The sequence below is a fragment of the Osmia bicornis genome, chromosome 15 (genome assembly GCF_907164935.1).
Source record: "Osmia bicornis bicornis chromosome 15, iOsmBic2.1, whole genome shotgun sequence".
Classification (NCBI taxonomy): domain Eukaryota; kingdom Metazoa; phylum Arthropoda; class Insecta; order Hymenoptera; family Megachilidae; genus Osmia; species Osmia bicornis.
Genome location: NC_060230.1, coordinates 3,744,621 through 3,772,596, shown reverse-complemented (window position 1 = coordinate 3,772,596; position 27,976 = coordinate 3,744,621). Strand labels below are relative to the sequence as shown.

At 35.7% G+C, this 27,976-nt stretch overlaps 3 protein-coding genes and 2 long non-coding RNA genes across 13 annotated transcripts; 2 read left to right on the top strand and 3 right to left on the bottom strand.

Annotated features, from left to right (window-relative positions):
• Positions 1-385: 385 nt before the first annotated feature.
• LOC114877376 (steroid hormone receptor ERR2) lies at positions 386-17,441 on the bottom strand. Of its 8 annotated transcripts, none has more exons than XM_029189891.2 (9): positions 17,309-17,441; positions 6,707-6,853; positions 6,425-6,538; positions 6,208-6,337; positions 5,691-5,912; positions 5,510-5,545; positions 5,209-5,349; positions 4,923-5,125; positions 386-4,735 (listed from the first exon to the last, which is right to left on the bottom strand). In XM_029189891.2, exons 1-9 carry the CDS (start codon positions 17,309-17,311, stop codon positions 4,397-4,399), a joined length of 1,335 nt encoding a protein of 444 aa, XP_029045724.1. In that variant the 5' UTR covers positions 17,312-17,441; the 3' UTR covers positions 386-4,396. The 8 variants fall into 8 exon arrangements, with proteins under 8 accessions (XP_029045724.1, XP_029045723.1, XP_029045718.1 ...); XM_029189890.2 differs by lacking the exon at positions 17,309-17,441 and adding an exon at positions 14,323-14,558; XM_029189885.2 differs by lacking the exon at positions 17,309-17,441 and adding an exon at positions 13,178-13,309.
• Positions 10,097-14,315, top strand: LOC114877377. Of its 2 annotated transcripts, none has more exons than XR_003789563.2 (4): positions 10,097-10,781; positions 12,863-12,940; positions 13,700-13,756; positions 14,065-14,315. It is a non-coding gene; the product is annotated as an uncharacterized LOC114877377 (long non-coding RNA). The 2 variants fall into 2 exon arrangements; XR_003789562.2 differs by having other exon boundaries at positions 11,870-12,940.
• Positions 17,442-17,832: 391 nt separating the features above from the next.
• LOC114877379 (DNA polymerase alpha subunit B) lies at positions 17,833-24,430 on the bottom strand. Its single transcript, XM_029189896.2, has 7 exons — positions 24,300-24,430; positions 23,797-24,019; positions 23,644-23,692; positions 19,519-19,619; positions 18,609-19,406; positions 18,320-18,535; positions 17,833-18,258 (listed from the first exon to the last, which is right to left on the bottom strand). The coding sequence occupies exons 1-7, from the start codon at positions 24,376-24,378 to the stop codon at positions 17,940-17,942; spliced, it is 1,785 nt and encodes a 594-aa protein (XP_029045729.2). The 5' UTR covers positions 24,379-24,430; the 3' UTR covers positions 17,833-17,939.
• Positions 21,888-22,602, top strand: LOC114877380. Its single transcript, XR_003789564.2, has 2 exons — positions 21,888-22,213; positions 22,289-22,602. It is a non-coding gene; the product is annotated as an uncharacterized LOC114877380 (long non-coding RNA).
• A 358-nt stretch (positions 24,431-24,788) lies between the features above and the next one.
• LOC114877382 (dipeptidyl peptidase 3) lies at positions 24,789-27,928 on the bottom strand. Its single transcript, XM_029189899.2, has 4 exons — positions 27,591-27,928; positions 27,061-27,358; positions 25,236-26,976; positions 24,789-25,143 (listed from the first exon to the last, which is right to left on the bottom strand). The coding sequence occupies exons 1-4, from the start codon at positions 27,761-27,763 to the stop codon at positions 24,992-24,994; spliced, it is 2,364 nt and encodes a 787-aa protein (XP_029045732.2). The 5' UTR covers positions 27,764-27,928; the 3' UTR covers positions 24,789-24,991.
• Between the last annotated feature and the right edge of the window lie 48 nt (positions 27,929-27,976).

Here is a 27,976-nt window from a genome sequence, read left to right as displayed (position 1 = left end):
TTTTTTTTCTCTCTAACGTATTTGTTAGAGAAAACAGTCTTTACGATATTTCTTTCTTTCTCTTTCACGAAAACAAAGTGTCTCGGGTGAATACTCGTTTCTCTACCCTCTCAAATCCACATTGTTGTAAACAGTATCCACTATGATATATGGAACATCTCGCGGGACGATTCATTTGTCATCTTCCTTAACACGCACTCGTTCGTTCCGTAACAGAGAGCCATTCTCACGGTACGCGACGACATAATGGAAGAAAAATAGAGAATGCGATTAAATCGGTTGATGCAATCAAAAAAAAAAAGAAAGAAAAATTGATAAAAGTTACGAAACAGAACAGGTGAATACAAAGAAGAAATTGCAGGTAAATGCAAGAAAAGACACACTATTTGATTTACAACGTAAAGATTCACTGTATATTTACAGTATTTCTTGTTATCGTTAATCTTTATTACCATCACGATCATCATCATCATTAATATCAATATTAATATTCTTTATCATTATCATTATTATTATTATCAATATCTTCATCATTCTCGTCGTTATTACTATCATTACTATTATATAATATTTTGCTCCACAATTATACTCGCTTATCTATTTAATATCTGTCTAAATTTGTATCGTTCGTTTTGTATTTAATTGTTGGTTTTGTTTTATTTTGTTTTGTTTGTAACCCTGAGACTACGATTCTACCGCAACGGTGAATCGAGATACACGTGTACACGCGAGGAAAATGCTTGTAAAAGTCGTGAAAATTCAACGTCCAAGCAACGCGTTCCCTCGGACTCGTAAAAATATTTTATCTGGCCCACCCTTCTTCTTTCTCCTTTCTTCGCGCAACGTACCACAATAAACAAAATAGAAAGAAAAAAAAAAACAAATCGAATCGCATCGTTATCGATATGCCGTGTTAATTAACACGACGAATGGCGTTCGACCCTTTGACTGTGACGTAGAGGTTAACAGTCGAAGGGTGTAAAATCGCTGAGAACAAAAATGATATCTAAGCGTTTCAAACGCGATAACACGTACAGTACGATCTACGTTTCGTTTAAATATGTATATCTGCCACCGGTGTTCTTAGGCCCATCCTCGAACAAATCACCGCGAAGTAGCGCGAAAATCACATTTCAATCGAAATATAGGGAAAAGCATTCGATAGATCGATAACGCGTCGATGGAACACATAGAGACGAACGTTTACGCGAAATCTAAAACGTATAAGGCGAATGATTCGAAAACAGGACGCGGACCGGTTTGTCCGAATAACGTGTATATCACAGTTCGATGAAAAATAGAAAAGGTTATGCAGCTGAAGTTTGCTACAGAAAAGGAAAATAGTTTGCAAACTATCAGAGCCTGCTTGTATTTTGTTTATAACACAAGATTTTAATTACCTCCTATCCGATATTTGTAGCGTCACCGTCTCAAACTAGAAAACTGAACATGGTACACCATCGAGTAACATTCTTCGATATCTCGATACTATCGACAAACGCATCGAACCTATCGATTTCTTCTTTCGAAGTTTACAACCCAGGGAGGCAGTGTAATAAACACGATTCTGTGTAGAAATTGTGAAGAAAAAAAAAAAACCAATGTACATTCCGAAAAGGAAAAGAAAAAGAAATTCGCCATGGATTTCTAAACCGTTTTCTTCGTTCTTTCTTTCATTCGTTTCTCATTAGATTCGTCGCCTACTTCGCAATGATGAACGAACCATCGTAAAGAAATTACATCATTGGTCAACTATTTTTTTTTTCTTTTTTTTGTACGTAAATGCCAGGAGGATTAAACGAAAATTTCAAGTTAAACACAGTCCAGATTTACATACAATTGTTAACGAAAGGAAAAACGAGAAAGAAAAACAAATCAAATGTGTATTGTAAAAAAGAATTGTTTTAGCTGATTAAAATAAGTTATTCTAGTTTAAGAATCAGAAGAGTGGCAAAAAACATTCAGTCTTGAAATTTGAAAGCAGCGTGTAAGGTGAAGGATCAATAGAAAAAAATGAAAAATAAAAACACCTTGATGGAAAACAGTTTTTATACTGTTTTTTACACAGTTTTTATACAATTTCTTCCGTATTTATAGACAAAAGTATGTATATCTGGACTAGGCTTCAGAAAGAACCCGTAAACGAAAGTAGAGAAAATAAAAGAAACTGAAAAGGACGACCCTGTTGTTTCTTTTAAAGAAATAGAAAATTAAAAGAACGAGAAAAAATGTATAAATAATCGTCCTGAATATTGCACTCTACCGCTTCAAGATCACACAAGGTTTCCAAGTCAAACGTTTTAACATCAGCCAAATGCTTAACGCATCTAATTTACTATAATATTTATTCTATAATATTTCATTTATTAAATAACTTCTTTCGTTTTCTTTCGTATGAAGCGATCATTAACAACAAACAGGCTGATTTAAAAAGATTGACTAACCCTTTCGGTACTATAAGTCGAAATTCAAATTAAACGATACTTTATCCCTACGAGTTGACCTAATAATAATTATAAAGTATTTTTAATTCGATCCACAGCATCTACACGAAAGGGTTAAAAAGAAATCTTGTCGCTTGTCGTGTGTATAATCGACAAAAAAAAAATGAAAAAAATAAAATTCCATCAATTTGTCGCGCTAACTGTTTTTCCATTTTTTTTTCCTAGGAAAAAAAGAAATTGAACGTCTTTGCGTACGAATTAATAGCTCCTAATGATATTACACGATCTGTCGCTTCGAAAAGAAAGCGATATTATGCACAATGATCGCGGTGTTTATCACCGCGGATCACGTAACAATAGTAACTAGATAATAAAGATCCCTGAATACATATATAATATAATATAATAATAATAATAATAATATAATAATAATATAATATATATATTCTCCTACGGTTTCCGTGTGGCATACGCGAACAACATTTCGCAATCATTTCAACAATCCATTAAATTTCTTTTTTCTCCCCCTCCTACGCTCGTCTCTTCTAAGAACCTGGCAACCTGGCCAAAAGGTTCGTTCTCGAAGCATATCATAATATTTTCATTATTTCTTTTTTCCTTCGTACTATGGCTCGTAAGTAAAGAAAGAAAAAAAAAAGAAATAGGATGGCCTTAATTCAGAGAACGATCCAGCCATTCTTTATTCTTCTTGTTCACTGGTTCACAGCTCTGTTCGCGTTAATTGGTTCGATTTGTACAACGGCGCATACTAAGATTTAACTTCGCTCAACTAATTCAACTATGGATGTTCAATGCAGTTACACACATCGATACGTTTTACATTTATCAGTTTTTTTTTTTCTTTTCTTATCGCACGTCTAACAGTATTCTTTTTTTCTTTTTTTTCCCTTAAAATGTGCAGTTATTCTATGTATATATATAAAACGACGTACCCTTTTATCGATACTATATTAAAAAATATAGAGTTTCGTGTTCCTTCTAGTCTCGAATTGACTGTATCATTTTTATTCTTTCTCTTTTTTTTTTCTTCTTACTTTTGTCTTGTTTTCTCAGAGAGAAGACGGTAACTAAAATAACGATCGAACCTGGAGCTACGAGTGTGATTTTGATTGAACTGGTATCTTTTTTCTTTTCTCGTTTTTGGTAACACAATGCTAAACACTAAAACGTCAAACACCCACAGTTAGTACATTTGCAAATTTTTGTTTAGTAGTGTCTACGATGTATCACCGGTTCGGTGATGTATCGTCATCTTAACCCGAACAGTACGTAAATGAAATCGTTTCGTGTATTTGGTAGATGCTTCTGTCTGGTCGACAGATTTATTTATTTATTTTGTTTTCTTCTCATAAACTATCCTAAAGTGAGAGCTCCGGAAAGAAAGCATCTCGTATCTTGTACTACGTACCCTCCTATCCTGACATATAACATGATTTCTTTTTTTTTTCCCGTTTTTTGTTTTCTCTGTACCTGTAAAAGGGGTACTCGAAAAGGAAAGTTTAGTTGTGTCGACGAAACGGTGTGCTTGCTATCGTATATGGTGTTGTATTTGCGAGTTTCGACGATTGCTGGAATCACTGGCCATTAAGATCCACGCTCCAACACACTTTCGCACATACGAAAAAATAAAGCCCTTCTTTTTTTTCATTTGCTACTTTGTATTTTCGAGTCTGCTGTTCCTTTAAAGAAAACGAATAGAACTGCACAACGTATCCGTTCTCGTTTCACTTGACACTCACTCGGTCTCTCGCTTACACGTCTAAGAACTGTCGAGAAGGAAAAACGTATCTCTCCTGTACTCTTATTTTCTCACTGCCAACGTGTTTACAGAGCATAAAACGATGCTGTTGGTTACCTCGAACCGGTAACAACGAATTCCATCGGTGTCCTTCGGTACACGTATCATTGTAAATTAAGTTCGATTCGATGTTTCATCGATAATAAGCGGCTTCCAGCATTTCTACAAATAACTTGTTCATCGGTACTTTACCCGTTCGATAGACACTCGACCAAAATCTCCTAACAATTCCATCGACCTGCCTGAGACTTGGCAACACTAGGAACATGTTTTGTGTGGCGCGTAACGCTTGTCCGGGTCTTATTGCTGCCACGCAATCCGAAAGGGAGTTCAAGATAGTATCGCGAAAGCGATAAAGCGTTTGCGGCTCGTCCGATCTTGCATCACTGTTCGCCAGTATCAACGCTTTCAACATGTAATATTCTTCCCTGGTCAAACCTAACCGTTGTAGCCTCTCAACGATTTGAATACACTGTTCAAAATCAAATAACACGTTGTATCATCTGTCGGTAAAACGTTAATGTAATTACATCTAGTTTGAAATTCGACAAACATATAAATGTAGGAGAAAAGTCTTGACCATATGAAAGTACCAGAAAATAGCATTGAAGTTAGACGAAAACGATCGGTAAAGGTATTGAAACAATTTAGATACTTACGTGCGTGTATAGCTCCGTACAATGACATTCGCGTGCGAGTCTCTCGTCCAGGGTGAAGTCTTGGGCAAACCTTAATCTACCATTATTAGGCATACTTCTCCACGCTAAACTAAACGTCAAGATCTCGGCCCACGTGCTTTGCAAAAGTCGCATCTGATCGTTCAACGCTAAACCGCTGAATCCAGGGATCTGCTTTGCCCAACCTACGAATTGATAATAGAAAATTAACAAATAATCCATTTACTATTTGGTATTTGTACTTGAAACAATTCGTCCGGCATGTTACCGATTATTCCAACTAATTCCCGATCGTACAAATCGGACAATTGTCCGAGCACTCTCTGATCCGTATCAAGAGTCTGAGAGAGATTGGACACTTGCAGCATATCGGGCTCACAGGCAGCCAGTGCCTCCAGCATTTTATTATCTATCAATAAAATAAAACCGTATACCGATTAGAACGTAACTGTTATTGTTATTAACAAATGATGATTTCGAATCACGAATGAACACAAATCTACTGACAAAATCGACACATTTGAAAAAGATGAAAGATAATAAAAATGTCATAGGAGCTGATGGCTTACTTATTATTTCGTTAGAAGCTCCTGTTCCTACGTTTGCTAGAAACAATAAAATATATCAGAAATTTAATCGTACTTGTCGATTGAAAGATTTTTATGTTGTTCGTGTTCTATATTCCATTCGATCACGATTGAAACAAGGTGTTTTACAGACGAAACGGATTATTTTTAAACGAACAATCACCTTCCAACGGTGCTGTCTTCACCGGTGTGTAAGGATCGGTGGATCTTCTGTACTTTTGTCTACCTCCTCGTACACGATCCAATCGGACTCCCTCTTTCAACATGCCTTGTCGAAGGCACTTTTGGAACCTACAAGCTTGACACGCTTTCCTTCTGCGCTTGTTTATCTCGCACTCACCGTTTGCCGGACACGTGTACTCGATGTTACCTGTGAAATTACTCGCTATTTTATTGTAATATACATGGTCCTGTCCCAGGTAGCACCAATTTAGTAGTTAGTCTTTCTGGATGTATGGATCTTTGAATCTTAAAATTGCTAAGAATTACTTTCAAACGGTGAAAACGTTAAATACTTCAAGTGTGACCAAAGATATTCATAGGTAAAAAATAAAAATAAAAACAGGCATCAAGGAAATTCTTATGTTAATGCGGTTAAGCGGTTTCGATCAAGCCCGATGGTGCTACCTGGAAAACTCTGTACAAGGAAATATTAATAAGCACGAAGGAACACTTATTACCTTGTATGGTTCTTTTAAAGAAAGCCTTACACGCTTCGCAAGACGCAACCCCATAATGAAACCCACTCGCAACGTCCCCGCAAACAAGGCACAGCCTTCTTGGTATCATGTCCTCTTCTTTAACACCTTCCTAAATAAAAGATAGCTTAATTTATATCGTTCGTATTCGTTTGTAAAGATAAGTCGAAAACGTATCGTAACACCAAGTTGCGTTTACCTCGGGTGTTCCTAAGGGCTGCGTAGTGGACGAACAGTGATGCATTTCCGGGCTACCGGGACTACCTCCACCCCCGCCGTAATCGGGTGGCACCTCCATTTTACCGCAGATCACCTAAGGAATATCATAAATCGAAACGTTAAAAAGAGCCTCTAAAGAGAAGCCTCGCAAATATAGAACATGGACAAAGACGGCGGGTGGTAGAACGCTTCTTCGTCTACCGCTTCCTTTTAACTAAGGAAAACCTACGTTATACATGTGTATATGTATATATATATATACCTCTTGATGTTGAAGAGTGGTGGTCGGTGAACAAACTTGATAGTTTTGCGTAGGTGTCGTAGGATTCTCGACTTCTTGCTTGATATTTGCCATAGTTCTATTGTTCCCGATCATATTTTCTATGCCGGCACCGGACATCATACACACCTGGAATCATTAACGCGGTAACTTATTTTTTTTTTTCATCCTACAGTGACATAGAAATAATACCAATTGGAATCGAGAATTTTTGGCGAATTTACGAGCGACGACACTCGTCGTTCTCGTTCGCTAGCGCCGAAAACCGAAGAGACAAGAGTTCTGCTTTGCAGTCGGCTGCACTTTTTCTTTTCGATGCTATTTTTAAACGCGACCAACGCCTCAAGCATTTTTAGAATTGACTTCAGAAAATTCGCGGTACGCATCGAATGTTGGTTGAACCATCACCGTGGACTACCATCTACGTTTACTAAATTTTACGCTTCGCGTTCCAGGCACCATTAATGAGTATAATGAGGATAATTTTCATCGCGAAAAAAAAGAAGGGATAAGAGGGAAAAATTGCATGGGCAAGTCCTGAGGAAAGACCTCGGGTAGGAGGATGGTGAACAAAGTAACGGTGAAAGGATTGCGTAAGTCTGTCCCTCTACCGCCTTCCTCTTCTCGGTGTCGTGCATTAAATGCACGCTGAAGAAGGGCGAGGGGGAAGAGGAAGGAGCGCAGAATATCTGGTTAGCCTTGAACTTGACTTTTCTGTGAGATGCAGTTGCGACCGTTTGCGAGTAACACCGAAGAACTTGGAACGCGTTTCGAGATTTATGGCGCTGGCCAGATACGATCTATCAAGAGCAAACCCTTATCATTGCGGCCAGTTTCTCGCGGAGAGAATTGAGCCATATTTAAAATACGAGGTACATTAACGAGAAATCGATTCTGTTCATTATTTTTATTGTCAATTAACAGTTTCCTTGGTATATTATCTTTCGAAGCGGACGTGTAATAAATATTAATTATAATGTTATCGAAGGAAAAAAATATATATATATACTGATCGAATTGAGTATCTTCCTCCTTTTCGAAGTCGGATAAAAATGCCAGAATCGTTATTCCGCCATTCGCAACGTGGTAACTACAGTGCACTGCCAAAGTATTCGTCCACCTTTTAAAACAAAATTTCAGGTTTCTCGAGAAGCTATAAAAATTAATTTACTAAGATACGTGCGTTTGTCGTTTTAAAAAATAAAAATGTGCCGAAATCGGGAAAGAAATAGTAAAAGGCAACTTTTTAACTTTTCTATCTGAACCTGTAACGAAAATTTGAAATATGGCATTTGTAAATTTAAATATGTTATGTGTATCCTGAAAAATTGATTAAGATCGGTCAACGTGTTTAAAAGTTATTATTGAAATCTCCGTAAATCGCGACTTTTCATGTAAGAACGGACTTAATCACGAAAAGTCGCGATTTTCGGAGATTTCAATTACTTATAACTTTTAAATGCGTTGACCGATCTTAATCAATTTTTCAGGATACACGTAACATATTTAAATTTACAAATGTCATATTTTAAATTTTCGTTACAGGTTGAAATAAAATAATTAATAAATTGTCTTCTATTATTTCTTTCCCGATTTCAGGAAATTTAAATTTTTTAAAACGACAAAGGCATATATCTTAGTAAATTAATTTTTCTAGCTTCTCGAGAAACCTTAAGTTATTTGGTCCAGTTTTAAGCGAGGTATTCTGTTTTAAAAGGTGGACGAATACTTTTGCGGTCCAGTGTATATCAAATATGAAATCGAAAAGAGCGAAACTTATTAATGTCGATTTATATTATCCGTTCAGACACGGGCCGTTTCTGATCAGTTAGGTTCCGACAAAAACGATGTAATATTTATATCATCAGTTCACGTTCGACAACGACAGGCAGCGAACGTTAATCGCCATCGTTCGAAAATGTTTTCGCATTTATCTTTAAAAGATTTCTGTTGCATAGCCTTACTATTAGATGAAGAGGAAGAAAATAAGAAAAGAAAGCGACGTTTTGGCATCCATAAAATGTTAAAAATAAGAAAGATTAGTGGAAAATAATGGACGTTATTCAGACAATTAATGGACATCCTTTTTATAGTTGTCACTATAATTTTTATCTTTTTGATTATACAAAAAAGTAACTCTCACTAACTCTATTAACTTTTCGTTCTGCATTATTATAATATATTCCTCACACCACGTCTGTTCTATCGTCAGATTTTGTCTGAACCAAATGCACATCATACGACAGCGTCCGTTCGGTCGCATTTCGATTGTTTCAGTCAAATTATTCTTTTCGAGAATGTCGGTCGTCTTATGTCTGAAACGGAACGCGTCTGAACCGATCCATCACGGTATACATATATAAACACTCGTATTCAATAACACAGAACAATATTTGTCGGTACCTAACTGATCGGAAACGGCCCGTGTCTGAACGGATAATATAAATCGACCTTTAATCGAGCAGCAACCGAAGGACAGATGAAAAGAAGGAAGAACTGTATGGCGAGGAAGAGAAAAAGAAAAAAAAAAAACGAAGCATCGAAGCATCTGGTTAACCTCGAACTTGACTAGTCGTGCGAATCGCATCACGCGTGCGTCTCCCACGTTTAGATTAATGAAATGAAAACCGACAGCATCGGTGTACAGAGTCGGATTGCAGTGTGACACAACAACGAAAGGATAAGGAATAAAAATCATCTGGCATTCGTTAGAGGGAACGAGCAGGCAAACGGCAGAGTAGAACAATAGGGGAAAAGAAGAGAAATAAACAAGGTTAAAAAAAGAAAGTTTGAAACGATAAAGAAGAGAGATTGCGTAAGCACGCCACTATCCGGCGACTTGCAACCAACGGTGCGGGGATTCTCATTTTCTTTTTTTTCTTTCTTTTTTCTTACGTTCTCTCGTCTCTAACCTTTATTCGATTAAGCGGTTACCGAAACGCAGACGGAAGGAAGGAACGGAGAATGGAAAAAGAAAGAGAAACGTATCGCGGTATCTGGTTCGCCTTGAACTTGACTTTTCTGTCGGAGAAGCGGCCACGTTCGCGAAGGCCGCAAAACCGCGCCAACACACAATTTTAGCCGCCGAACTCCGACGGAAACGGCCGACTCTACGCGACCTTGAGTCACTCCGTCTGTCTCGTTCTGTCTCCGTTTCCCCTCGTTACGACCTCGCTAGCTGACACTCTTTCTATCTTCTTTTATCATCGTTTCAGTTTCCTCGTGTTCCGATGTTTCACCGTCGGTCCCCCCGTTCCCACTGTCCATAAACTTCTGACAGTTCGAACGAGGAACTCTACCGTAAATCCTAACCAAAAAAAAGGAAAGAAACGATACTGACAAAGGAGTCTGCGTGTTTTTCCATGCGATCAAATGATTTTTCTCGCTGAATCGTTAAGACCCGCATGCTTTGAAAATTGACACGAAATCGTTCACTGTATTACTGCATTTTTGCGCGAGCGACCTCTGCCTGTAGCGCGAAATCAAGGCCGTTTCGTTTTGAATCAGTTTTCGTAGTTTTTCACGTACGCGACACACGAGAAAAGATAAAAAACAAGCGATATAGCGCGCCAATCAAGCGTCCGTTTTTAGAAGAGACCGTGACCTAAATATCGATTGCACAGATTGTTACCTGTGATCTTATTTCGATCACGATAACGCGGGCTTAATTACGATTAAGGATCTCTTCGTTACGATTCCATTTTCATTATGCTCGGTCTAATAATAATTCTTCTAACGCTACCGGCCGTTCCCAATGCGAAGGGGTTTTCTCTTCCGATCTTCGATCACCGTACGATCTATAAGTTTGTAACTCTAACCTCTTTTTAAACGGATCGATTATGTAAGCGTGACAAATGGCTGACGCGCGAAAATAAGTTTAACAAAAATCAACGGTTACAGTTTCGGTAGCGTTTTATTTTAACCGATGCTTCCTCAATCGCGAGTCCTTGTCATAAATTAGAGCTGCGTCGACCGTGAAAAACCGACATCGATCGTTGAGTTTCGTGTAAAATCGGGAAACGTTCGTTCTTTTTCGACGGAACCGTCGAGTACATATGTAAGTACCGACGCGTGAAAAGAAAAAAGAAACTAACACTTGCGTGTGTTGCCCGCAACTATCGAATCAACTTCATTATTAATTATCAAACGCGAATGACTCACGATTCGATCGAAACAGCTAATTAATTCACCGTTAATACTTTCACGATTACATTATTGATGCATATTTTTGGATGTAAATGCACACATGTCGAAATAGGAGCACCGTTATAAGCGACATCTGGACCTCGTACCGAGCTGATAACAAATGAATTATTTCGACTGAAATTATTGATAAACGAATCAATGAAAAATGTAACATAAAGTTGTGTATAAACAACATCTTGTTGTGCCTCTTATAATATATGCTTTCAATTTCAGATACATTGATTAATAAGTGTATACGTTTACTGTAACACCCGTTGATCATTTCTTTTTTTTTAATGGAAATTTAGCTAGATTGAAAAATATACATTGAGTAACCTCCTCCTTTTCGAAGTCGGTTAAAAACAAGGGAGAAGAATCAAAGACACGATCTTGTTTTCTTCCGTTTCGACGGATGTTTACTTCCTTCGAATAAGCTTCCGATAAAAAGAAAAATGAAACATCGCGGTACGTTTGCCGTGACCGTGATTTCGCAACAAGTCGATCGCGATGACCCTGAATTATTACAATAGTCGGAAACTTGCGATATTATACGAGTGTGTACGTATGTAGGTGGATACTAAATTAGAAGTTCAGAGAACAAATCGATTTCCCGAGGATGAAGACCCTGGGTCGCGGTCAAGGCCAAAAGCTTCGGTAACCACTATGTTCCGATTTTGTGACAAGTTTATCCAATAAAAGTGGCGATGTTACCGAGTCAGCGTAACATTGCGAACTATCGCCTAGTTAATTCGAAAATCACTTTTTCTAATCCATACTTTAACACCTTTGTCAACTACCGAAAAACTGAAATGTTCCGAAAATTAGAATCGTTAATTCAAGACAAAGAATTGTTTCGGTGGATTTCTCGTTCGTTGTTCAAATAAAACGAATCTAACTTCTTATTCTTACGAAGCAAATATCGCGGGTATAAAAATTTCGTCTGTTCGCATATTGTCCAAGGTTAGGGCTGGCCCGGCTCCGAAGATGACGTCACCGACGTGTCTCGTAGTCTCAAACTTCAACGCTCCCCACCCCACCCACGCTGTGGGTGCTACGAAAGCCGATGATTACCAAGCGTGCTCCTTATCAAAGCAGACAACGCATCACCGCGGCTCGCGGCGACCAATCGTCGATCAATGCAGCCGACAGGCACCCCACCGTCCTCTTCGTTCGATAAAAAACCGACCGATGCTCTTCGCGGATAATTACATTGGCATTGCTACCTCGACCGCCTCCACCCTTACTCCCTATCGACACTCTCGATTTCTGCATACATCACTTTCTAACGATAATCATTTTCAAATCGTTTGCACGTTCGCTGTTATCGATCAGTAATTTTAATTACGAGATAATATGTTCGTGTAACTTATGCTACTAGTTTCTATATTTCTGAATATGAATAAATGTATGGTTCTTCGATAGCTGACCGGTGGTGCTTTGTTGGCGCGAAAAATGAAGTAAAAAAAAAGAAAGAAGACAAATTGTAATTCGAAGAAGAAGGAAAATCTGTATAAGAGATCGAATAGCGGAAACACACATATTCAAGTTTCTTAACCACAAAAAGATGCATGTTTCACCGCAAAAGCTTACTGACACTACGAACTCCTGTTTATCCATCCGTGCATATGTATGCGCAAGTTAAACACGGATGAATGCGCGCGTGTACAGCAGATATCTCGCGCAATTTCACAGCGTGTACTAAGATGCTAAGAGAGAGAGAGCATATGTGTGTATGAGAGAGAGAGAGAGAGAATTAAGGCGAAGCAAGGTCTTCAATACGAGTGCACACATATGTACCACAAACGCGATTCTACCTGCGAACACGACCTTCGCGATGCTACTCAATCGCAGAGCTGCTCTACTACTCCATTTCCTTTTTCAAAAATATCATATAAAGAACGATTCCTTCGAATCTTCCATCCGTTTCTTCTAAACATTTTTTCAATTTCGCAGGCTACCAAAAAACAACTTGGAAAAGATACGCGTTCAACCGCAACCTAATCCAGACCATGCTAGAGATACGTAAACATCGTAAGTACTTGAAAAAAAAAATGAAAACGATTCGAAAACTTTTTCTAATTCAAGGTAACAACAGTCGAGGAGCCTGGAAATATCGACTGACGCATCCACGCGACGAATGTGTTCTTTTTATTAACTAGGTATCCTACGATTTCTGATTTGCCAATTGTCTGCTCGGAATCCAGACGATTTTATTTCCGGTCCAGGGTCAAAGTATCGCGATTAAATGATTTCTACGTTTGATCTTACCTTAACGATGATCGATGTGTCGAGTAAAATCGAAAGTAACGCGAGATTCCATGATCGTCTGCATTTTATGCACGTGGAATTGCGTAAGACTAGGGCCGCGTGGGTGTAGGTGTGCATGAGAACACTTTAATGCGTTCAATCAGATAGACACCATGCGTGCAAGCCACGAAATATGTCATTACGTGATTATCATATCGTCACTCTAATTAGGAAACCTTGTAATTCTACTTTTGGCAAAACATTTTCGAATAAACATAGTAGAATTCAGTACAGGATAATGATCTTCTAAAATTAAATTATTTAAACAAATTTTCCCAATGAGTGTGTTAATATCAATCGGCATTATTTCTAATGAAATAAATTCTTATTATAATGAAAATGACAAAAATTAGATGATTTAGTCGAGTATCATAGAAGAAATGGAAATATTTGGAGAAAGTTTTTCGACTCCGGTCGTCGGTTTAGGCATACCACATCGTCATCAAAACAAACAACTTTTTCATATCGATATTCTCTATATAGGTATACGTGGAACAAGTAAAATATTTCAGCGAATACTTGGCGTCTTACATTTGAAACGTAAGTTAAGTTTTGATTTTTAAAAAATTTCCTGCAAGACGGTTAGAAAGGACGAAAAGAAAAATGCAAAACAATCGCGAATTGCCAGTTACGTTAAAAACCGGCAGGCGTAGAAAAATGATCGGTGAGTTACAGGCTAGATTACCTAACAGACACGTCGTAACGTAATAACCGAGTTGTCGCTAAAGCTGACTGACGGTACGCGAACGAAGATAATACGTATTCTTTTTGTATCGGAAAACAGGCGGGTGTGAACTTGCTACAGATAGAATCGAAACCATTTGTACACAAACGTTTCCTATTTCCAGGAATTAGACAAATTCCACACGCAAAAGCAACGAGCAATTGCGTTGGTAACCTTTCTACGAACGTAGAAAAATAAATTTTGTTTAATAATTCTTATAAACAAAACGTTACGCATCAAAATGGTTTCCATTTCGCCATCGATCAAAATTCTTACCGGTGTTCGATCGAGAGACCAACGGAAAGGAGCAAGATACGCGCGCGCAGCAACGTAAACAAAGCCACGAGAGAAAGAAGAGAGGTTATGTGTCTACGGCACCTACCACATCGTACATCCAGGCCTCCATGGCTGTCAGTTGTTTCCCTTTTCAACAGCACGAAACCACCGTGCTTCTATTCTTTACACTTTTCCACGAAGAAAAAGCGAGAACGACCACGAAGTCGAAGATCCGATCACACATGAACAAGACACACGCGTATATGTACGCACCACCCCGTACCACGACGTTGACGGCGCGACGAGCCGTACGCGACTGACGGGAATATAGAGGATACGGTAATACACGAAGCCAGCCGATCCTAACACCGGGCGCCACGAATCCGCGAAACACATTTCTTACGCTTAATTACCTTATCATTTATTTTATAGTCGAATTCTCCAATGATACATGGAATCAGTAATGTTACAGAGGCTAATTTTTGCTATTAAATTCCATACTGTTATTAATTTATCAAAGGGAAAATGTTTCCAATTTTATAACTCAATTTCTAAGACGTATAAGCGTGTTCCATAACAAATTATAGCATTCTTAAATTTGGAAAATTACATTTGATAAAACAATCTACCAGTCTAATCTAAATTGCAACTGTTACCACGTCGTTCAAGTACACGATATCGCTATGAATATTATCACAGTCATGACCAATCGGTCATTAACTTCTGGCCTCGAATCAATTTGAAACAAACCAAGGTCTCTTGTACAGTCGGATTTAATTCGAGTCGAAATATAGTAAATATAGTGAAAATTAATAACCTTAATATTAAATTACGTTTCAAAGATCTCTTTAGAAATTCCTGTATCCGTTGTATAGAAACGTAAACGAAAGAGAAACGCGAGGGCATTGCGTACGCGTACGTACGGGACAATTGAATTTTCAGACGTAGGTAGATCGATCGAGCTCCAAAACTCTCCCTTTTACCCCCATAATTGGACCGGTCCAACGGCTGGTCCTAAGTTGATACGCTACTGGCGTTATGCGTGCTACGTGTATATCGCGATGGAAGGGTGAGTGGGTGGGAGACGGAGGTGGGTAAATGTGTGGCTTTGGCTGCGACGGCAGAGCGGTGGCAGCAACGGTGGCGGCGCGGCGGTTGTGATGGTAATGGTGTCGCGGCGGTGGCGGCGGCACTGGAGGCGGCGGCTCCGCGACCGGCTAAGGAGGGGGGAGAGGAAGGCAGCCAGTGGCCTTGAACTTGACTGCCGCCGTTTTTGCGCACACCCGTCTCGCCCGCCCAAAACAGCCCACCAGCGTAGACTCCGGAGTTTTCATTCCGGTGATACCACCTCCCTTAACCCATTAATTCCCAGACGTTGAAAATATATTATTATTCACGATAGCGAACATTAAATACTGCATATATTGTCCACGGGCTGGTTTTTGGACTAATTATTCACAACGGATATATGACGCAATCGTACGGTATGCGCCTGTATTATCGATATTTTGTCCTTGCCCTCGATACTAAAAATTATTGAGATAATCAAAGAATTATGAATGAGATATCATACCAATTGCGTAAAATATCTAACAACCTATTTTAGATTTTTGTTAACAAAACTTAATGTTTGTGCATTACAAAAAAATACTTCGAATAAGAACATATAGTTTTAGGGGATACATTGAAAACGCGAGAAATCGAGAAAATGACACTGATAAAAGATGAAAGGAACGAATATTCGAAAATGTTGTCAGCAAATAAAAAAATAATAATGGGACCGGTGCCAATGGAACCAGCCGGTAAAAGTATATGTATAACCAGGGTTGAGGTAGGTAGTCTACAAACTAACCGGATCGATATGGCACTCTCACTTTCTCATATTCTCGATACGTTTATCTGTGTCGTATCTATGGTGCTCTGCGTACATTTCGAAACCTTTCACTTTAAATGAATTACTTTGTGCAACTGTGGTGGCATTTAAATGTCACTACATTGATATTATAAGATTACTTACAGATTAATTATGTAAATGTAAAATTACAGCAAATCATTAGGAAAGAGTAAAAGCGAATGGATTATTGAACGATATTAAATAATTATAAAGAATCAATTTCTGAGCGAGATGTAACAGGCTTGTTATACATTCAGAAACACTTTTCATCAAAAATATTTTTAAGAAATATGTAACTCTTTTCCTTTTTCTCACACCTAATGTGTGATTCAAACAGAATTGATATATAAATGCATAAAATATATTCAAGGAAACTATATGTTATAATAAATTTAATTTACTACTCATTGTTAGTTTCTAAAAAAGCAAACATAAACCGTCGGTAATATAGAAATGTATAATTTCATCCGTCGGTATTATTCTAAACATTTAAATAATTAACATGTGCTTTTCATTATAATGCTGCAATACCAAATTGTACTTGTATATAATTTCTATAATCAAACAAAAGTAATGAAATTGTTTGGGATCTTCCATGTATTTTTTGACAATATAATACTCCTTTATTTCAAGAGCACATTAGTTTTCTCTTCAAACAGAGCCTCTTACACGCAACATGCAATGTATATTTTTGTAAATATAATCAGAATAAACGTTGAATCATAAAATGAACAATTTAAATATGATGTACAAATAAAAGAATATTGTACCATTAAACAATAAAACTTTAGTTAATATTAGATGAAAAGCATAGTACGGAACTGAACATCACATTCTTATTTATCGTCACATGCTTGATTTCATAACTCTCGTTTTTTTGGACGAAAAAAATCAAGGCCATAACAGCAGTTGTGAAACCCGCGAAGCTAATTTCAATAGCAGACAGCAACTTTCGAAAGAAACTTAAAGAATTGTAATTTATATTGTAAATATAAATCGATAACTGTTGTAAATTCAACAATTACATACGGAACATTAAATAATTGCAAAGAGCATAACGTACAGTAAGATGTAAACGAATTTGTAACAAAGATGGCGGAGTAAAATTTGGCAGATCGTTGGTACTCAATTATTTTCACTGTATTCGCAGCACTCATAAAAAATATTAATAAGTATGAAGCAAGATGAAACAGCTTACCATAAAACTCGTAAACACCTTTTTATCTCCATCGGAAAATCAACATTTTCAATCACAAGAAAAATATTGGAGCAATGGCCGATTCCACAACTCACTAGGAGCAGAAAACTCGATGACTTCGATTGTTGTGCGCGTGGCGCCATCGAACGTTTGTTATATAGACAAGAATTATACAGGGTATTGCCGACCTAATAACACAACTGAAAATGGAATGAATCTACATAATAAACTAAGTTAAAAATGTACAGTGACACTTTTTCGTACGAGCCTTTATTTGTGAATAAATGGCTGCGGAAAATCCATCGAGATTTCTATATTTTAAAAAGACCGCCATAGCGGAAAAACATATGGCGTCATCTAGCGTTGGGTACAAAAACGAGCTTTTTTACATTGTTTTTTAGTTATCTTTAACACCAGGGGGCGTCTTTTTTACAGTGGCGCTAAATATTGCATGAAATAACATCGAAAAGCTCTAAAAACCATAGCACAGATGTTTTAACAAAATGTTGAAATAAAATAATGCGTGCAAACTCATATTCTATTTATTGTTGTTTTAACATTCTAGTATTTGCAACAAAATAAATTTTCTTTTATAAAAGAATCATATAAAACGAGGGACATTAATAAATTATCAAACTTTCACAATCTCACAAGATACATTGTTCGGATTCCACTTGCCATTATTCACTGCTCGTACATACAATTTGGCATAAGTATATTTTTGCAGTCGTTCCGGATTTAAAACGACAGATTCATTCAGTGGTTTACAATAGTACTTAATATCAGAAGGTAAAATCATGATGTGCGGTTGACGTTCAAAGCAAGCATATTTTTTCCAAAGTGTCGTATCGAGATTCAACCCTATAGAAGGTGGATACAAAGGATAAAAGGAAGCTTGGGATAATACATGATCGGCTAAACGACCGACTCTATCCATTCCCGATGTGTTCCTAATAAAATTTGTTACGTTAAAATTGATATTATATTGTATTTAATTATTCCTGTACTTACGATACTTCCTGTTGTCCAAGTTGTCTAAGAACATCCACGGAAGTGATTCCGATTTCTAAACCTTCTACGCTTATTATACAAGGATCTGGCATAGAATAAATATTCGTCACATTAGATCCAATTTTGTTTGTGTTTATGGTAAATTCTGGTGTTGGATAAACCGTATCATGATGCGCATCACGATTAGAAGATACCAATATAACGCGAGTACTTTTCCTACGTTAAAGGCAAAGTTACTATCAACGATTCGAGAAAACTTAATGTAATATAAAAACTGAACGCAACTTACCCTTGCAAATACCGTACGATTTTTCCTAAGATTTTGTCAAAAAAGTCTTGATAAGTATCTCTCAAAGTACACTTTTTAATTTCAGGATGGGTGTATTCTATAAAAGGGCCAACCAGTATCAATATATCGGGTTCTTCTTCTACAACGTGTTCCATAAGATCCCATAATGGTTGATAATTTAAATTGTCAGATGGCGTAAACGGGCCAACCGCAACGTATATCCTTAAATCTTTTAATAATTTTGGTACATCCGCTATCACTGCATGACCCTTGACGAATAATTCTTTCGCTACTAAAGCGTTTCCCCCTATATTAATACCTTCCACGGCAAGTATTTGACCCGGGAAAACTGAATAGTGTTTAATACCACTGAGATCCAAACGTACAATAGGTGCGTTGTTATTACCTTTGGATCTTTTACATCCTTCCAACATGACGATTTTACTGCCAATCGATTTATCAAACACGATGAATATTCTACCCCATGTTCTAAACGGTGCTTGACTTATCGACGAAACATTTCTCACGTAACGCACATTGGGCTTAGTGGGTCCCATCTTCGCGTCCCATACATGGCACAGTCGCTCACCAAAACTCTCACAGTTACTAGTAAGAGCAGACCCTTGTTTGGAGAGCATTTCGTACATGTACACCACATCTTTGGGTACATGGGGATTATCTGCTTTAACGATCGATACATCCTGTTCGATTTGTTTCCGCCAAGACTTTACCCTCGGGCCAAAATACAAGAGAACTTTGCCACTGACTGTCGAACTCGGTGCACGATTTGGTACGGTTCTATGAAAAATACAAATAAGCTTTTAAAATTGAAATTCATAGAAAATATTAGATGCTCATAACGGAGTAATAGGATACTGTAAATATAATTTTAAATAAAGAAATTGCTTACACATTTGTAGTATAAGTTGATGGAGTAAATATTTGATCCACTGCTCGGATTTTATTATCATTTTCATTTACTGCCGTTGGACTCCTTATACGTTTATTTTGCTTAAAAAGAAATAAATAAAATACATTATTAATGAAATGAATTTTCCTGGATATACCGAGATAATTCATAGATTATTCAGGGTGTATTCCGAGAGAAGAACAGACCACCGTAGACGAGTATGTATCTAGTCACGAAACAAAGTAAAACGTGCACCACATTCATACTCGTCTATGGAATTATCTGTTTTACATCGTTCCCGGTCGGCTATCATTTCCAAACGACATTTATATTTTCGCGCCAGTAAAGAAAATTTCATTTTCATAAACCCAGCAACGGGATTCCGATGTTTAAACCCAAACGTGCTTAATGAGTGGGGATCTAGTCACAATTTGATCATCTGTGCACTAGACCTTCACTCATTTGGCAAATCCAGGATAAATTCTCCTTTTCTTCTTATCCGTCACTTTTGTATCGTCGTAAGGCTTCGATTATCGATAGTTTTTCAATTAAACGCCACGATAAACAATCGATTTGAAACTCATAACATTACGCAGTAAAGAAAAGTAAGTAGTTACATAGCAGGCTCGCGTTCAAGAGTCAAGATAACGAGAAGGGTTAATTGTTGTTAACCTGACCATTCTTGGCACTTGCTTTATTACGTATTATTTCAATCAAGTTCAGGCTATTTCTTATAGTTTGCGTTCGATGCTCTTACATTGAATTAAAAACCAACTTTCTTGGCTTTTTAATTCGTCGATCAGTTTTTTCTTTGGTACGTTTCAAATTCTTTTGAAAACATCATGCCATTGTTAACGAGAAGAATTGTTAATTAACTTGTATTGAAGTATTTAATAATATATAAATTATTTATATTTTATTTACAGATTGTACAAGTAAGATGTTCTTAAACATTAAGAGGTACAAACGTGAAACTTATTTGAACGATACTTGCTGTACCAGATTGTGTAAAACTTTAGGTCGATCACCGAGAGCTGTCCTCTTTCCCCCTCTTTTCTGGTGTATACACACAGAGTCAGGAGACTATTTCTCCTTCTATCCCTCTCTCCACAAACTATCCGCCCCTGGCAATCTTTCGCCCCACTGTTCACAAAGATACCGTGGGAAATAACGTGGACCTTTTACCAGATACAGTTGTAGCACGCCACGAAATCCGTTGCTATTCTATTCACTTTTAAATACAAGTACTTACATACCCGTTTTTCCCTTCATTTTTTATTTATTTGTATATATTTCAAATTTTCAATTTACTGCGTGGAAGAAAGAACATAAGCAAGTAAAAAATTAGAGCAAAGTGAGGAAGGAGATCGGACTGTCAGTTGTTGGTCAATTGTACTTAATTGATAGATGCGAGCAACTCCCTAAGGAACCGATCTTTCAACCATGAACAACTTAAGAAAGCTAAAATTTTATAATTTACTTACGTTCTATATTAGAGTAATATACGACTGTTTTTTTTGGAAATTTAATAAACTGATCATAAGTAAAAATATCAGAATAAAGTAAAGATACCTTAAATTTATTCAGTAGACAAAGAGACTAATTTTTGCAACAGATTTATATATGATATTGAAAAACTCGAAGCAACGAGCGGTATCCAAAGAAGCATGCGACGTAGTCGAAGCAACAGGTTGTAGCGACGCGACGCTCAGGACTCAACGAACGGTCGACGACATTCGCGTGCGCGCACACAGCTATACAAGCGATCTTTTTTTTCTTCTCTTTCTCGTATATACAATACTATTCTCTCATTATACACACATACATATATACATATATATATATATAAGAGTGTGTATCAACGCGAGAACAAGGTTATCCGTGAACTTTCCTAATGTTAGCAAATACATTTATCACGCGTTCCTTGTAATAATATCTGATGATAACTTCAATGTGAAAGATTGAAGAAACGAACATTTTATTTGAAACCAAATATATTTTGTTTCTTATGAAATTAATCTAATGTTACGTCGCAAAAAGAAAAGAATAGAGAAATATCATGAAAAATGCTAGAAAAAAGTAGAGAAAATTTAAACAAACAATACTAGAAACAGTAGTATAGCAGTAGAAATAGCAACAGGTCGTTGTGATGCAAAGCGCTATTACGATTGGCGGAATAACTTTGGAGTATGAAATTCACTGAAACCAAATTCCATAATGGCCGACGCTTTGACTCGACCGTTTCAAAGATTGAATGCACATCGTTCACTCCCTGATATAAATACCATTATGCAAATATTATTTGCTTACTTCACAACAATAAAATATCCACAGTTTTCAGCTTACGAGTACAGAATGTAAAATCCACACAACAGGCCGGCAAATCACTGAATAATACACTCCGAATCCGCGTGACGCGCTGACAGTCGGTGGCGTCGTCGACTCGACGCCATCAAGATATTCGTATATTTAGTTATTTTTCAAAGATACAATTAATAATTACATTCACACAAACGATACAGCTATTCTAACGAACGATTATCGGAATGAATTTTAATATAATGCGGAAATTGTCTGTAAAAATACACGGAAGAAACAACGCTTTGTCCGAAAAGATCTGTAAGCACGCGCGCATCAGGATGATAATGGAGTCTGGGTCCTTGAAAACTGAAATCGTACCCTTTGAAGAAATCTGGTCAGCTCTCTTTAGATGGAAGAATCCCTCTCTACACGATACGGAACGGGTATACTATCCTTTTTCTACCAATAGGAATGAATTCCCCTCCACGAAAGTGTCCTTTGTGTGAGAGTGGGAAAGAATGAAGAGGGGATAATGGCGGCGATCTACCTGGACGATTTTTGTGGCGGGAATTACGGTGCCTCGACAAGATCCTATACACAACAACGCTTTACCTCAGGATCAGAAACCACCTGTCGGGAAATAGCATCAGAAATTTCACTGGTACCGTAACTGTTCGACATCAATAGCAAGTGTAACAGATAACATAATATTTTGCTTTGTGACAGAATTTGTTAATAATAATATTGTAATCATATTAAAGCTTTTATTTGTTTGGAAAAATATTTTTCTCTTCTCAAATTAATCATAAAAACTAATAATCAATAAGAGATACAAAATATAACTTCGATATAATTTTATCGTTAAAATACAATTCAAAACATTATACCTAGGTTTTACAAGGTTCGTTTCTCTTTAGATTCAAATTTCAAATATCTTGAAGATACTAAATTTGAATAGTAAAAGAAAAATTGTTATTTAAAGATAAAAATTTCAGAAAAAATTACGATATGAAGTATTGTTTTTTATTTTTCGTATAATTTTGTTAAGTAAGGAAATAAATATTCTATTAAGAATAAATCTACAGGTAGAAACCTTACGTCATTGCTACTATAGACCATAAATCGACCATAAAGAATGTGAGACAGTGTTGCCAAAGCGATGTAAATCATTGCAATGCCAAGGTTGAGGTTCGACATAAAAGGTATCTTTCCAACAAAATTTGAAGAAATATCTGTATCATTTTTATCGCTTATTTATTTTTATGGTTATATACGAAACATACGTGAAACAAATTATTCATACGCATAAGCTTATTACATTATGGAAATAAACATCATTATTGACCTGAAAATATTGTTTATATAAAACTTTAAATTGTAATTACGTTGGAAGGATATTGTAGATTGTAAAAAATAGTATTATATAAGAACAGTTATACGTGAATTTCAGTTGTAATTCTTATAACGAGTAGTTTTATAAATCTGGCAACAATGTCGAAAGACGATTACAGGGGTGGAGACCTCCCCTCTTGAAAGAAAGAAAGAAAGAAGGAAAGAAAGAAAGAAAGAAAGAAAGAAGGATGGAATAAGGGGAAGGAACAGCTTTTGAAATCATCAAAATAGCTTGGCACCAACTTCGGCAACGTGTACGATTAGACGAAAAATACGCAGCTTTTATGCGATTTAAATTTATGAAATTTATATGTAAAAATTCATCATTTAAAATTAATATACCTTATGTAATCATATTTTTAATTAAAACGATTTTGTTTAAAGAAAGATATTTAATGATTCTGAATGCAGAAAAATAAAATAAAAACTTACCTTTAATGTAGAAGATTCTCCAATGATATACATATCCAAAATGTTGTCACTATTCCCATAATATATACCAAGTATATATAAGGATAATATGTAGACACAAGATAAATAAAATTTTACTACATTTAATTTCTATAACAGCACATCAAAGGATACCTTATTTCTTGACTAGTTTTATCATCAACTTGTGGGCACGATATTGTGGATGTTGTTGCATTACACATATCTTCTTTGGTTTTTATTTTTAATTCTTCTTCTTCCATTTTATTAAGATTGTCTATTGTTGGATCAATATCTAAAGAATGTGGAACCGCATATGCTACCCATAATTCCACAAATGTTTCTTCATCCATGTTGTGAGCACGACAAAGTTGAAGACCTAATTGAAAACATTTTTTATAAATAAAAATTGAATAATAAAGAAGTAACATTTTAGAATAAAATAAAACATAAATATTAGTAATATTTTCTAAGATACACTATATCTGTAGCTGTACACATATTAGTGTAAATAGTTTAAAAAAAATCATCAAATACAAGGTATATGTTCAGAAAATTGAGTTATAACAACTTCTAATCAATAATATGACTCAATAAATACATAAACATTAGAAATATGATCATTCCTATTTTACATTATAGGTTAACAAATAACTTACATCTTTCAATAACAGATTTATGTGGAACATTACAACCCAAATTACAGAAACACGAAATTAACGACTCTTCTGACACCATTTTGCTACGTCAACTACGTTCTCAGGTTTTTCCCGCCAATCCAACAAGTAAAAGAACATGCGCAATGCATCCACTATTGTTCGCTTCTGTATGTTGTTCCGATACGACGTGTTTTCATTCGTTCTGCGCATGTTAACTCTGATTGGCTGAAGCATATTTCCTTTAGGCAAGCACATTGTATCACTTAGCAGCATATCCGGTGGTCTTATATTTAGTACACTAGTCAACTTTCGACATGTCGGACGTGATTGTTTCTTTTATTCGTATATTTTTGTCCACCGTGTATATGATGATGAAGTGCCACGAAGTTGAAAGCAAGATAGAGGGCCTCCCTGAGCTGCGCAAATTAGGTATGTTCTTTCGTTGAATAACAAATATAAAGAATATGTTGAAATACGCAAAACAGTATATTTATTTTTACAAAATTTTTTATTCGTTTGAAATGATTAAAGAAACAATGTATTAATAACTTTTGGTAAGATATGTATGTTTTTCATACATATATACATACGTACATTCATACATATACACACGCACACACAAAATGTATACAAAATTTAAAAAAATCACACAAGAATGTAAGTATAGCTTTACCAGTGTAGACACTGAGTAATTAATTATTTTCAAATGCAAAATGCTGTTCATCTTTTTTCCAAACTTCGGTAAGAATTTCTGAGGTGTTTGTAGAAGAAAATCTCTCCATCCAAGATTGAATTAATCCAGCGAAATTGGGTTCATAATTTTTTAGTTGTACTTCACTTGTACCTGTTGATATTATAATCCAATTAGCGTAAATAATATAATAATATAATTGAACACATAAAATTTTACTGTAAACGTAGTTATTGAAATACCACCTTTTACAAATGTATTAGACTGCACAAATATTTTTCGTGGCTCTTTATGAGCTAATATTATATCTCTCCAACGTGCCCATGGATGAGGTCCTGTTTCAGGTACTTCACTATATTTTTCATACATTTCTTTGGCAGCTTCAATATCCCCTGTACTTTTGTAAATTTGTAATTTAGTTAAGAACTCTCCAATTGCTCTTTTACCAACTGTTAGGATTTTTGATCTATCAACAGTTAATAATAAATTTTTCCCAGGCTCAGATTCTATAACATTAACAAAATCATTGCCAGCTTCTAAACAAACTCTGAGTAAAACATATCGTGCTTGAGAATGAGCTTGCAACCATTTTTTTGTAGATGGTTGATACATTTCTAAGGCTTTTGCACAACCAGTCCACAATAGAGATAACCAATTCACATATATTATGTCATCTGCCACAGGACCTTCGTGTCCAAATATACTTAGTATATCTTTCTCTAAAGATAAGTACAGTCCGACTGCTTCAGCTCTACATTCTTCATAAGAAGATCCCAGTGAACCGAACTTTGAATCGTATGTTTCACCCGGTAAAAAAAATTTATTTATTAACTCGCCAGTTAAAGGGTTTTTTACTTTTCCATTATCAAAATTATATGAACCATCCTCTAATTGTCGCAATAATTTACCTGTCCCATGACCAAGAAGTTCATGTAACCCAACTTGTACTTCAAAGCTAGCGACTCTATAAGTATTCATCAGAGTTTGATCATGTTCAGATAAAAATGGTATTATATCTAACTTCATATTCGCTGGAATTACGTTACCCAACGAAACATTCTTAAATCCTTCTGATTGTCTAATTTCATCATAATTTGGAATATTTATACCTGCAGGAATACCTGATCCTGAGAATGTTAAGACATCTAAAGAAGTAAAATCAGGTCTTAAAAATTCATCCTTTTCAAATTCTTTACCCCAAGGAAGTTTGGGTATAAATTTTTCAGCATTATCCACCAATGTAGCAAATTTCTTAGACATTTCTTTGTTTACCATAGCTACAAATCCTTCGAATTCTCCCCTCTGTCCTGCAGGATCTCTATAAGTTTCAATAAAACCAATGTAAGTTTCTACAACTGGTCCTCTATTCTTAATCCAAAAACGAGAACCATCTTTATGAGCTTGCAAAGATCCTGTTTCAAAATGTTCTATGTATTTGTCCAGCATATTTTTTTCAATTTCATTTGCAGCATATTCCTTTGCTTTTCTAAGGTTTTCAACAACTGAAACCAAAAGTTTGCTGTAATCTCCTCTTGTAATTTTAAATTTAGCATTTTGAAAAGTTTCTTCTGGCAATGTAATATGAGGATCATTGTCTGTCTTTACACAGGCTAATCTGATTTCATAGGTGTCTATATTTTTTTCAGTTGTTTTAAAACACCTTGCATTGTAAGATTCCAATCCTTTTTTCTGCATAAACTCATTAACTAATTCAGCATCTTTGTCTGTACAATTGGCAGAAAAATAAGTGGTAACACCTTTTTCACCAAGCCCCAATGATTTTAATTTTCCATTTATATTATATATTATATTTTGAATTTTATTCCAAATTTTTTCAATATCTTTAGAATTATCTTTATATGCCTTTGAACTTTTTATTAAAGTTTCAAATTTATCTTTAGGTAAGTTAGGAATTATTTTACTGTCACCAAATGATTTATAGTTACCAGCATTTGCAAAAATGCCACAAGTATATACCAAGAAAGCCTGAAAAACATAGTTTATTACTATTAGAATTTCAAATATATGTTTTAAAAGATAAAAATAAAATATTTATCATATTTAACTTACAGTAAATTCATCTTCGTTGATACCAGCATCAAGTGCAGATTTTTTCAATTCATCTATTGTTTCAGTTATAAAAATCTTATGTAAAAGTGCAAATATTAATGATGATTCTGGAGAAGTTTGTACAAATACAATCAAACCACCATGCCATGCAGCTTGACTTAAATAATGTGCATACAGTTTTTCATTTTTTGTTAAAGCATTAAATGCAGTTTCACATTCTAAAGAAATTACTGGTTGATTATTTGGCAAAGTAAATAATGAAATATCTTCACCCATTTTTGTACTTAAAAGTCTTACACTAGAATATAAAATTACAATTATAACTCAATGTACTTTATTAAAATAATAAGTCTTTATATAAATAAATGCACTATTATTTGGTTAATAAATTTACAAAATGGATTTAAGACTAATGCGTTCTATACGAAATATCAGTAAATAAGCAAGATTAAAATTCCTTTTGTGCTTATGTTTTATATATCTATTGTCTATACATTGTATAGTTACATGTCACGCGGTACATAACCCACCTCAAAACAAAATTTGTTTTCGTGTATTTAATTTGTCTACTTGCACTACAAAGTTTGTTAATATTTCTTTTCTTAAAATTAACATTAAATGAAAAAGGTCGTAACGCACAGTACAGTATTTTTGTAGAAATAATCGGTTGTCGATAAAGTTGCCACGTATGCAAATTGAACATTTTAATTTACAAAAAGAAACAAATAATATTATATCTGAACGTTTAAATAGATAATTAAACTATTGTTTACAATTAGAAAAACATTTTTGTCGTGTATAAAAAAATTTTAAAATATAAGAACAATTATCAAAATTTCCTAGATAATCTAGTTCTTAACTAGTAGTATATTTTTATGTGTTAGGTTAGGGTTAGGGTTAGGTTAGGTTAGGTTTT